General features: G+C 41.3%; 1 protein-coding gene and 1 pseudogene across 1 annotated transcript in view; one reads left to right on the top strand and one right to left on the bottom strand.

Moving 5' to 3' along the window:
• palm2akap2 (PALM2 and AKAP2 fusion) overlaps positions 1-10,270 on the bottom strand; it is a 107,503-nt gene extending 97,233 nt beyond the window's left edge. The window contains exon 1 of the mRNA XM_072453515.1: positions 10,066-10,270. Coding sequence (XP_072309616.1) covers positions 10,066-10,241 — 176 coding nt within the window. The 5' untranslated portion in view covers positions 10,242-10,270. The remainder of the gene's footprint in view (positions 1-10,065) is intronic.
• LOC140368247 (uncharacterized) lies at positions 2,862-8,976 on the top strand (annotated as a pseudogene).
• Positions 10,271-12,582: the final 2,312 nt, after the last annotated feature.

Genomic DNA, 12,582 nt, shown 5'->3' with positions numbered 1-12,582 from the left:
GTTTTAGTTATTGAGGATGGGACAAGGGAAATATTGCAAGATCAAAATGACACAATTGTCCTTCTGAATATAAAAATGCATCTTTTTTAATTTGCTTTAAATCTGTAACTATTATACTGTAGGTTATATTGCAATATAGAGGGCAATATGAGTACTTTGCAAGGGATTATTATAAATGGGAAGATTGACAAAATGATGGTCTTTTCTTGTTCTTGTGGACCTCACATTTAAAAACCACAGATGTCTTGTGCTCTTAACAGTAAAGGTTTTGTTATAGGCTTCAAATTAAAATAAAACGTTAAAATGAAGTAATAAGAAATAGTCATGTGTCTTGCAACTGAAAAAGACGAGCTGAAATAAATCAGTCTAAAAAAGTAACTGAAGTGATATATAAAGAGTGAGAAAAATTAAACTAGTAAACCCTCTAGGATTTCCTGTCAGGTCACCTCTCCCCGCCGCCTCTCCAAGTCAGACAGACTTTATTTATTTCAGAGACACATGGGAAACTTTAATGGAACTTAATGGAACAATGGAATTTACAATGCATTCCTCTGATTGGCTAATACGTCACCGTTGGGGGGATATGTCCAAGTCCCATTACTGTACTTTGTAGGAACTGAACGTTTTGAGTATAATCACCAACCAAAATGGTCTTAGTTCGGGTCTTAGTTGCACAAAAAACATATGACGGATTCTCGTGTTTTTTTAAATTATTATTATTACTTTATTTGGGGAAATAAAACCTGTGGTAAATATTTATAATCGTTTTACGTCAGTCAAGTGGCAGCTTGTATAGAAAAATAAAAGTTGAGGAAGTAGAGTCAAAATATTTATACACAACTGCCATTCTTTTTCTTTTTCCTCCATTTGCGTTTAAACAATCATTCCACAAAATAAAGGCGTTATCAGGTATTAAATATGGATGTTGGCCCTTGTTTACAATATGGTTGCTAGGTAACAGTTGTGGCATAGGTAGCGGTAATTCACACACATCTGCTGCTCATGTCCAACCAGGAAGTAACATTATAAACTTCACCAAAATGGTCAAACTGGGGGAAAATAGATCAAAGTTTTAGAAAAATCTGAAATATAATCAGTTTTGGTGAAATGTGTAGTCATGTAAACGTTAAGCGCACAACTGCAACTTTACATGAAACCACGTCATCCTTGCCACAACTCCCACACACAGTACTTCCTTATTCCTCCACGTCTCCATTTGACCTTGTCCCCACCTGTCCCCCATCTGTATTCCTCTCCTCGTCCTCCTGCCCTCCTCCCCAGTCCCATTCTCATCTCTCCTTCCAGAAGCCCACGTCCATATAAGGAGAAACGGCAGCGGCAGCAGCAGTGGAGGCCAGCTCTTCAGGGAATTCGCAAGCATGTAACACACACTCGCTCACACTCCACGGTCTCAAACAGCAGCAGCGAAAAGTGTGGCATAAATAAGTTCAGCTGCAGACCTGCACAGACACACCAGCTGCAAGGCAAACCCAATAAATGAGAACTGACTCAAGAACAGCTGCAGACACCGGAAGTATGGGAGGAAAGAGTGAGGGAATTACCGTACGTTTAACTGCCACAGCAGGTTTACAGGGCTTTGATAACACCATAAGTTAGAATGAATGTAAACGGTCATCACTTTTGGCTTGATGTACAACTCGAACAATGGAATCGACTGATGAATACCTGTGGAATGTAGTTTTGGCTGCAGCAAAAAACAAAAAACAAAAAACATAATAGTGACAATTTTGGAAACCACATTAAGTAATTTCAATTCAATTATTCTCCAGCCTAAATGTAAAGGGCCTTTAATCTGGTTGTGTATGCCACTGGTCACATACAGGAGGAATGGTCTATGTAAATACACTATGTGAATGAAAGAAAAGTGAAGATTCAACTATTGGTGATGATATAAATAATCATCTTTTTTCTCACAATGATCGAAGCAACAAAATTTGATATCGTTACCTCCCTTATAGACACCTAAATTGTTGACTAATAAAACACATTGATTATACTAAAGGATTGTGAGGGAACTGGAAAATGTCCATATTAATTGTATAATTCTCATTGTAAATACTGAAGAAGTGATAATACTGTATTGTATAAACACATTTTTAAATAGAAGCCTGTGGAGCTCAATAGTGACATTGTTGTTCTGCCTGTTGCAGTTCTAGAAGTAAAATTCCAATTGATATTCCCAAAATTGTGACATTTTATCAATTAAAAACAAAATATGATGTTTTTTATGGTCAAAAGTCCTCAAAATGGAACTTAAAGCATCCAACCGAAACCAAGGATCTGATTATAAATATATAACACATTTACTGTATTAAAACCAGACTCGATCAGGCCTTAACAAAAGCTCAAATAGGATCAAACCAAGTCTACATCAGGACTTAAATGGACTCTATTTAGGACCAAATAACAACAAGCGTGAACGGACCCTTAAAGACTGACATTTACTAATCCTTTTCCAGCTTTATTACATTTGGCAGCAGCTTTATTTACAGTACAAGCACTTAGGCACAACGCTGCATAATTACACTTTAGACAGATCCAAGGCTGGACTAATAAAACTGCACTATTCCCCTCATCACTCGCTGGCCCGCTCCAGACCTGCCTTTAATGTGGCCGTGTGTGCTTTATTGTCCCTGAGCTGTGGTTTTACTGTGCTGCATTTGAACAGATTTGGACTCTGCGCTGTTGAGCTCTTGCACTTAACCACTGCTAAAAACTATGGCCTTTCCAAGTTTGACCTGGACCATTTTGTATTCAGGCACTTCACAACTATTTGATGACATGTTACATTATATATTGGCTTCATTTTAACACAATTTTGAGACTAAAATGTGTCAATAATGGCGGCCAAAAGAGAAACATTCCAGCGTCTGCAATGTAGTAACAACAAGAGGAGATGTATAAAAGAAGGGAATTCATATGTTTTATTGTACTTCTGATGACGGAGGGAATTGAGGGGCCACAGGTTTTAACACTTAAAACAGAGAGCCAAGGAAAGCTCTAGAAAGTCAGTGCCTCGTCACATTTTAGTATTTTAGAGTTGAGGAGATTTGGCTGTCACACAACCTCTATATGGAGTTTACACATTTTATTTTTCAATCTTCTAGCGTGTCAAAGTCGATGACACAGTGACAGTCTTCAGTTCTGACGACTAATGGAATAATTATAATTTTGTCTAACGTTTCTATGCTCTGGGCTATGTTGTGGGTGAATACCAGCAAAGATGGACAAAAATAATAGTAGTTAGGGCTGGGCTTTAAAATTATGTTTATGTTCATTTATTATAATTAATTGTTTTGTTCACAGTCAAACTACAGTTGTCCTATGAATAATTGATACCTTTTCAGCCCAGCAGATCCGGCCTTTTGTGAAGAAATTAGCAGGTTAATATGTGTGTCACTCCACAATTTATAATGAATTCATGTTGTTTAAAAGTATGCCATGAGATCTGTCATAATATACAGTCGAATCGATATTTCGAGTGCAGCCCTAGTAGAAGGGGTTCTGCTTGATCAAGTAAAAGAAAAAATCCTAAAATGATAAAGAAAAAATTAAAAAGTGTGATAGCTAAACCATGGAATCAAATAAATCAAAATTGTATAGCTGAACCGCACCATTTATTTATTATAAATCATGTTTAATGTCTTGTCTTGTTCTCTTACAGTATTCAGACCCTTTTAAATTGTTCACTTTTTGTTTTATTGCAGCCTTTTGCTAAAATCAAAAAAGTTCATTTTATTTCGTCTTAATGTACACTCAGGACCCCATCTTGACAAGAAAAAATCTGAAATATAGACATTTTTGCACATTTATTAAAAAAGAAAAACTATAATATCACATGGTCATTAGTATTCAGACCCTTTGCTGTGACACTCATATTTAACTCCCATGCTGTCATTTCTTCTGATCCCCGTGAGATGGTTCTACTCCTTCATTAGAGTCCTGCTGTGTTTTTTAATTAAACTGATTGGACTTGATTAGGAAAGGCACACCTGTCTTTAGAAGACCTTACAGCTCATAGCGCACATCAGAGCAAAGGAGAATCATCAGGTCAAAGGAACTGCCCAAGGAGCTCAGAGACAGAATTGTGGAAAGGTTACAAAAGCATTTCTGCAGCACTCAAGGTCCCTGAGAGCACAGGGGCCTCCATAATCCTTAAATGGAAGGAGTTGGGGACGACCAGAACTCTTCCTTGACTTGGCCGTCCAGCCAAACTGAGCAATCCTGGGAGACGAGCCTTGGTGTGAGAGTTAAAGCAGAAACCAAAGATCACTGTGTCTGAGCTCCAGAGATGCAGTAGTGAGATGGGAGAAAGTCACACAAAGCCAATTATCACTGCAGCCCTCCACCAGATGGGGCTTTATGGCCGAGTGGCCCGACGGAAGCCTCTCCTCAGTGCAAGAAATTTGAAAGCCTATGAAAAAAAACACATGAAAGACTCCCAGACTATGAGAAATAAGATTCCCTGGTCTGATGAGTTTGAACTTTTAGGCGTTAATTCTAAGCGGTATGTGTGGAGAAAACGAGGCACCGCTCATCACCTGCATTATACAATCCCAACAGTGAAACATGGGGGTGGCAGCATCATGCTATGGGGGTGTTTTTCAGCTGCAGGGTCAGGACAACTAGTTGCAATTGAAGGAAAGATGAATGAGGCCCCAAGTACAGAGATATCCTTGAAGAAAGCCTCTTCCAGAGTGTTCAGGGCCTCAAACTGGGCCAAAGGTTCACTTTTCAACAAGACAAGGACCATTCTTGACCGGCCCAGCCAGAGCCCTGACCTAAACCCAATTGAGCACTTCTGGAGAGACTTAAAAATGTTTGTCCACCAACCTTCACCATCCAACCATTCAACTCTCCGAACTGGAGAGGATCTACAAGAATGGCAGAGGATCCCCAAATCCAGGTTTGACAAACTTGTTGCATCATTCCCAAGACTCATGGCTGCACTACTAGCTCAAAGGAGTGTTTCTACTCAATACTGAGCAAAGGGTCTGAATACTTATGACCATGTGATATTTCAGTTTTTATTTTTTAATATTCTGCAAAAAATACTACATTTATTGTTTTTTCTGTGTCTGAGAGTACATGAATGAGAAAGAAAATGAACTTTTTTTTATTATGGCTGCAATGACACAAAGAGTGCAAAATGTAAAGGGGACTGAATACTTTCCGTACCCCCCGTATGTCTCATCCATAGTAGTAGAGTAGCAACTTTACTTAAGTAAGATGACTGTTTCTTCAAAAGTATGGCAATAAAAATCTTAAAGTTGTTTAAATAAATATGACTGAATCTTAGCAACTTTCCTATTGAAACTGTGCCTAGTTTAGCTGATGCAAGACACTGCAAAAAACAAACATTACAGTCACAAATCTGCTTGGCCCCACTTCTATTTTCACACTAAACACTAAATTTAGGCCCTTTTTTGTATTTTTGTCCTCCTTCCCCATTAACCTCTCTGCTCTCCTTACAGACAACAGTGTCATTGTTCCCCGGCATCGCCACGACGCCGCGATGACCTCACTGCACAGCCAGCCAGGCTCCGCCCCCCCTTCCATCCGCCCCTGCCCAGCGCTAATAGCCTCCAGATGTTGAAGCACTTTACCGCTGCTGCACTAAAACACTACATAGAGAGACGATATGAGCAAATATGGACAAAGAAAGCCCAGACGACAGGGAAAGCATGGCATAATTCTCCTGCTTCTGCCAGAAAAATCCATGTGCTTAATTGTTTTGTACTCTTTGAGAGGCATGAGCCATGGAGTGAGAGAAGCAGTGGGAACTTCAGCCAAGCAGATCAATATCTGATTCAGACAATTTTTCCCCCCTGGTATTTTCAAACTGTAACATGTAGATTATTTTGTATTTCATTCTAAAACATCAATATTGGTCTAAAACGGCTTGATAATAAAATTGGTCTAATGACTTCCTGTTCAAAACGGCAGAACTGACTCTTCATAGTGGCATTTCACCGTAGCAAGCAACAGATTTTCATTTACTTGCTTCAATTGATGAAAAATGTCTATGTGACTGAGTGACTGTATGACCCTGAGTCTTGTAGAAGGAAGTGAGCGGTGATAGGGGGTAGGTGATAACTTTAATTTTCTGAGCTCTCAAGCCTTGAATGCAGGACATTATAGTATTACTCAAACATAGGTGAATAAACAAAACACAACTTTAAGTAAACTAATTACGGGGGGAAATCGTTGCACGGTTAACTGCTCATAAAAGTCGATTTTACACATGCCGTCGTTAGTATTGCTAAGCTGATTCAGAACTATTGTATAAATCAAACAGAAAGTAATTTACTATCATTTGAGGCAGCAGAGTCTCTTTTGGTAGAGACCTCCAGTGGACCGGATGGTGTCTCAACAACCTGGAGTACAACGCTCAGAAGACAGTGGAGATGATCGTGGACTTCAGGAAAGTCACAGCCCCCCAGCCCCCCAACCCCCCTCACCACTGTAGACCCCTGATTCTGAATAACTGTAAGGTTGGCGGTTCAATACTCCAGCCATGCTTCCATCAGTCAGCTTCATGGCAGCTGTGGCTTTAAAAGTAAGTTATGACCACTGAGTGTCAGTGAGGAGGGTCTGACAACCTTGATATTCAGTATACATTGACATTCCAGCATTTTTTACACACACACATATCAATGCCATGGTATACTATTAGCACTAGCGATACAACCAAAGCCAAAACCGCAAGCTATGAGTCACCGCACACATGCCTTCAAGAAATGTTTACGAAATAGGAGACCTAAACAAGCAGCTCTCAACAGCGTGTTGCAGAGTATGCGGAGTATGCAAATTTCATTCTAACTTTTGCATAAGCTGTGTAAAATTTTGCGGTAAAACCAATGTACCTTATCACATCCTGCGACACATGCAGCTAATTGTAAAATGTAAATGTAAAATGTAGTGATTTCCTAAAAGAACTTGCACTTCCACTATTCTTGAGAATGAAAACGACTCTCATGCTCCAGTTGTGGGATGAATAGTGCACACTTTGTTCCAGGGAAACTAGCGTGGAAGTCATAAATTACAGTAGAGTAGAGAGCGGTCCAGCTGCCTGTGCCGTGTCTCCTACCTCGCATTTGCTGACTCAGGAAAGACTCGCTGGGAGAGTGCACGGGCGAGTGATTAACGAGAGCCTACAACGCAACGAAGAATAGATTAAAGCTACAAATGAAGTCAGTATGACACAGCCCAGTCTTGTCTAATACAGAGTGACCACAGGCAGATGTTGTGCCATCCTTCCTTGGCCGGAGCTGGAGGCGTAATGAGACGGACCCATCAGTGAAATTGCATATTGACTGCTGTAAGGAGCCCGCATTAGCACGCACCAGCTAACCGCTAACATTCATCTGCCATCTCTGGAGGCCTTTTGGAGACGAGCAGCGAGGTAAATGCATAGTCAACCAGTAAATATGTTTCCTTCAACTGTAAAAAAAAATACAGGTCAGATTTGTGTAGAATTCACCTGGTCACTGTAAGAATGTGTGTTTTCCAAGGTATTTTTGAAGAAAGAAATGTGAAAGATTTAAGATGTAATATCAAACTTTGCAATATATATAGTATTTAATAACGTACAAGGAGACAAGTGGCTGACCTTCCCCAACAGAAAAGTTACATGAAGCACCTTCGAATCAATCACACACAACACATTCATGGTGTTCCAGTGTGCTCAAGGTCAGGGTAGAAATGGCAAGACAAGCCACTACCACCTTAATCTTGTTTGTTTTCATCAAGTCAACTTTGGTCCTCCTCTTTGTATGTTTCTCTTGCTTGAAAATTCCATCTTCTGCAATTATCAAATTGCAAAGGCTTCATTTATTAGATAACAGAATGTTCTTTTCAAAGAATATAATATCACTTTTTATTGCAAAATCTTGTAGTTTTGTCCTAAAATGCATCCATTATGTTCTTTTGTCAGTTCATATTTCATTTTCTCTCAAATGTTATTTGCCCCTGGTTGTTTATTCATTTTTATTTTTATTTTATTTTATTTTTTTCAAAATTGTGCAGCCCTACTGTATTATTATTTAATGTACCACCAGCTGTGCCTCCTGTGTTGTCCTCTGTGCCCTGTCCCATAGATGTACAATGTTATCAACTCCATTTTGCTCATCTTGCATTCTTGCACAGGGAGTAACTTAATTAGCTTGACAATATAGGCTACTCCTATAATAGTAGGCACTGGGGACGCAGGTTGTAGTGTAATAACTCAAGTGTTAACAAATGGCTGTTTGTTCTTGGTAATTCTGTAAGAAAAAAACCCACAACGTGTTAGCTATTAGCACCTAACCAAGCTACTTGCTAAGGGAGATTGCAATGTATTATGTAGAGCTGTAACTTCATACACGACTGAATGTCTCTGCTAAACATGGGGGGTATTGTGTGTGGTGACAGGGGGTGGTGAGTGCTGTAATAACAGTGATACAGACAACCTGGCTCACGCCAGTTGGATCTATACTATTGATCTACACATGAATCAAGAGTTTGTGAAATCGCAGAATTCATCTTGCTTGCAATGTTACCATAGATACCGAGGCACTGGGGATAGGACTGCAGACACTGCTTTTAGTATCCACTAGGCTATCAAATAATTTGTAAATGTATATAACTTACAAACATGTAAGAATTAGATTTTTTTTGGTGATAATATTCTAAAACATCTACAACAACCTGACTATTGTAGGATTTGTTGAACCAGAAAAACACTTTCAAGTAAGAACACATTTTGTGACGGCCTTAAGTCTACATTTGTTCATGAGAATGCTTCATGAATTGACTTCTTTCTTCCACATAGTCTACTTGCATCAGGTGAAAGTGAAACACCCACACCTCCATTCATCTGATGAATCTGATGGAGGTGAGAGGATGAGGCAGCCTAGCAACGTGAAGGCCAAACAACCCAGTATGCACCACTCTCTTAAAGCAACATGTAAGTAGCCCAACATGAAAAAAATGCATCATCTTTTATAATTTATTTCAAAATAACCTCAACTCTAGTTGAATGTAGCTAGCACAGCCTCACAGCAATAAGGTCCCAGGTTAGATTCTCAGGCCTGTACTCTGCTATATAGGTCAGCAAATTATTCAACTTTAGGTACTCAGTCCTAAACAAGATCATAGCTCAAAATTTGGAGATGGGTCCCTAAGCCCTGCACTGCAGCAGGGGCGTGTCCAGACCTTTTTTTTACTGGGGTGGTCCAAGAGTGGCACCAGGACGGGCCCAAGTCTTTGTGGTGAGAATTTTATCATTTTGGGAATAAATCATTCCAATTCTAGTCAGCAATCTAGTTATAAGAATATTCTCTCTCTCTCTAAATCTACTGTACTGTACAGTATACCACTGCATAAAACATATTAACAGTCTATATAAAATACTATATTGATTTGAAGTTGCCAAGTACATTTATATTTATTTATAGACCCCGCTAATACTGTAACTTGCATTGCAGCTTAAACGTTAATATTTAAATTGCTAAGTGCTTCCTGAAACAATCGCTCTTGGGAAATCTCCTCCGGCTACGGACTCAGCAGTCTGACCTCTCTGGGTTCCATGCCAATCTGATCCATGCCCTTTTCCTGGCATGTCTTCGACTTGAATCAAACAATAGGTCACAAATGGAACAGTTCTGCAGCATGGCTAACAGACCCAGACACCGTACCAATCCTCTGCACACAATAAACCTAACCCATCCAAGCGTCTATAATGAACTATCACACATAAATCTATCACACAGACTAAAAACACACATGGAATAACACTGCACCGGTGCCGTGGCGAATGAATGGGCGACACAGCTTTTTACGGTGAAGGTCTGCATTGCGAGCGTGACATGCGGAAGGAGGGAGGAGTGTACAATGTGTGCCGCGTGTCTCCTCTCCTGTCATGACTGAGCCGCAGCCTCGCCGTGACGACCGGCCGTTCCCATGACAACACCGGCTGTCAGATGGAGCAGAGATGGAGCCGGGAATGATGGCTATAAATAGGCTAATAGTTGTTGGAGGTGAATGGGATAAAGATGGACTTACGGTGAGGTTGCCGTGCCGTTCCTTTGAAGAGGTGTGTCAGCCATGACCGTAGCGCTCTCTCCCTCTTGCTCCTCTCGCTCTCTCACTTCTGTGACCACTCCTCCTCTCCTCTCCCTGCCGCTGTCCTTCTCTCCTCCACCTGCTCCCTCTTCCTCCTCTTCACGCCCTTCCCTCATAAAATGTTCTCATGCAGGGTGCCAGGAAGAGTCGCTTCATCTGGACTTGTCGCCTGCAGTTGTGCGATGTCAAAAAGTGCGATGACGGAAATGATGGACGATGAGGACAGGCACAAGGAAGCGAGAAGACGAGAGAGTGAAGGTGAAGTGAGGAGGTAGGACACGAGGAGACGGGCTAGGGAGCCGCATAGGGACATAGGGATGCAGCCTCATGACAGATGTATGAAAGGAGTGGCTGCTGCACAGGGAATCGCCCCCATTCCCTTGGCGACCAGAGATGGGTTTATTTAAAGAGCCACAGGGATAACCTCAATATCCACTGTTGTAGAGCTGAGAAGATCCCTGTAATAGGATAAGACGGGCGCGCACGCATAAGAGAGCAGGGTTTTGGCTCACGCTGGAGGTAAAAGTTGAGAAATGCTGCTCATATGTGCAGGGAAAGTAAGAAGAGTGGAGCGGTTTAACTCAATATTTTTTTTTTACAATGTCTAAAACGTTTTAAAAGATACAACGCTTTTCTAATATCAGTTTATTCTCAATGACTAAGATGAAGTTAGCAGTTACATACATTTGCGTGACATAACATAAAGATGACGTGCAGTAATATAAGTGACCAATAACAGAACAGAGTGAGTTAATGGCTTTGTTGCTGTAGTTCTCCTCAATAGTTATTTTTGCTGTTGCCCTTCATCTGACAATATGACACACACTATAAAACACCTTTTGTTTGTTAACAGGACAATGGAGAATCAGCGCCAAGGAGAAAAACTATAACTATTCCTTACATGGCTGGTATGTCTGCAAAGATTCACATTATTTTTAGACAACACGACGGCCAAAGGACAAAAACTAGTTCATCAGAAGGACAGAACGGCACAAACAAACCTTAACTTAAACTGAGAGAGACCCGATATATTGGTCCATCTCTGAACAGAAATGGTGGTTTAAGATACAACCCGTCACCCATTTACATGTAATAAGTATGTTTGGAATTAGCCGCAAAATATGACTCAGGTGACAGTTCACACCTTAGCGTACTGTAGTTTAATAGATTTAAGATAAGATAAGATAAGATATTCCTTTATTGTCCCACATGGGGAAATTCCATTGATGCAACGCAGGAAGATACAGAGGTAGATACAGAAGAACAGATCACTTATAGGAAGTTTGAAAAACACTCTCAGTAGAAGATCTCCCATAAACAAAAACTCCCATAGACAAAACCTCCCATTACCCAACAAGCGATGGAGGGGAAAAATAATAAAGATAAAAATAAATAAATAAATAAATAATTAAGTAAATAAATAAATAAATAAAATAAATACCATTGCATGTGATCACAACAGTAATTGTACATGACTATGTGTCACGACGGCACATGGATTGCACATGAATTTCACAGTAATTGCACATGAATCACGACAGTAATTGCACATTTGACGGAATTGCACATAGTTAGGTCAGTATTGCGAGTTTTCAGGACTAACAGTGTTTGTTATAAAGTCTGACAGCAGCAGGAAGGAAAGACCTGCGAAACCTTTCCTTCACACAGCGAGGGTGGATCAGTCTCTCACTAAAGCTGCTCCCCAGAGCGGAGAGAGTGTCCTGCAGGGGGTGACACTCATGGTCCAGCATAGATGTGAATCTAGCCAGGACCCTCCTGTTCCCCACCTCCTGCACCGAGTCCAGAGCGCAGCCCAGGACGGAGCTGGACTTCTTGATGACTTTGTCCAGCTTCTTCCTCTCCCTCTCTGTGATGCTGCTGCTCCAGCAGGCCACACCGTACAGGAGGGCTGATGCCACCACAGAGTCGTAGAAGGTCTTCAGGAGTGGCCCTGTCACTCCAAAAGACCTGAGTCTCCTCAGGAGGTAGAGCCGACTCTGGCTCTTCCTGTACAGTGCGTCTGTGTTATGAGTCCAGTCCAGTTTGTGGTTCAGATGAACACCCAGGTACTTGTATGAGTCCACTCTCTCAATGTCCCGTCCCTGGATGTTCACTGGTGAGGGGGCAGTGGTCGTCAGAGAACTTCTGCAGGACACAGCTGTCCGTGTCGTGTCTGAAGTCTGCAGTGTAAAGGGTGAAGAGAAAGGGCGCGAGGACAGTGCCCTGGGGCTCCCCCACACTGCAGGTCCGAGTGTCAGACACACAGTTCCGGGCTCTCACAAACTGGGGTCGGTCTGTGAGGTAGTCCAGGATCCACTCTGCCAGGTCATACTCCACATCAGCAGTCTCCAGCTTGTCCCTCAGGAGCAGCGGCTGGATGGTGTTGAAGGCGCTGGAAAGATCGAAGAACAGGATCCTCACAGAGAGCGGTGCAGCAGGGAGATGACGGCGTCCTCC

Source organism: Eucyclogobius newberryi, unplaced genomic scaffold, assembly GCF_026437365.1.
Source record: "Eucyclogobius newberryi isolate DKJ021-1_F unplaced genomic scaffold, fEucNew1.0.hap1 SCAF_2, whole genome shotgun sequence".
Classification (NCBI taxonomy): Eukaryota; Metazoa; Chordata; class Actinopteri; order Gobiiformes; family Gobiidae; genus Eucyclogobius; species Eucyclogobius newberryi.
Note: the sequence above shows the minus strand (reverse complement) of the source record. Positions and strands in the feature narration are given on the sequence as shown.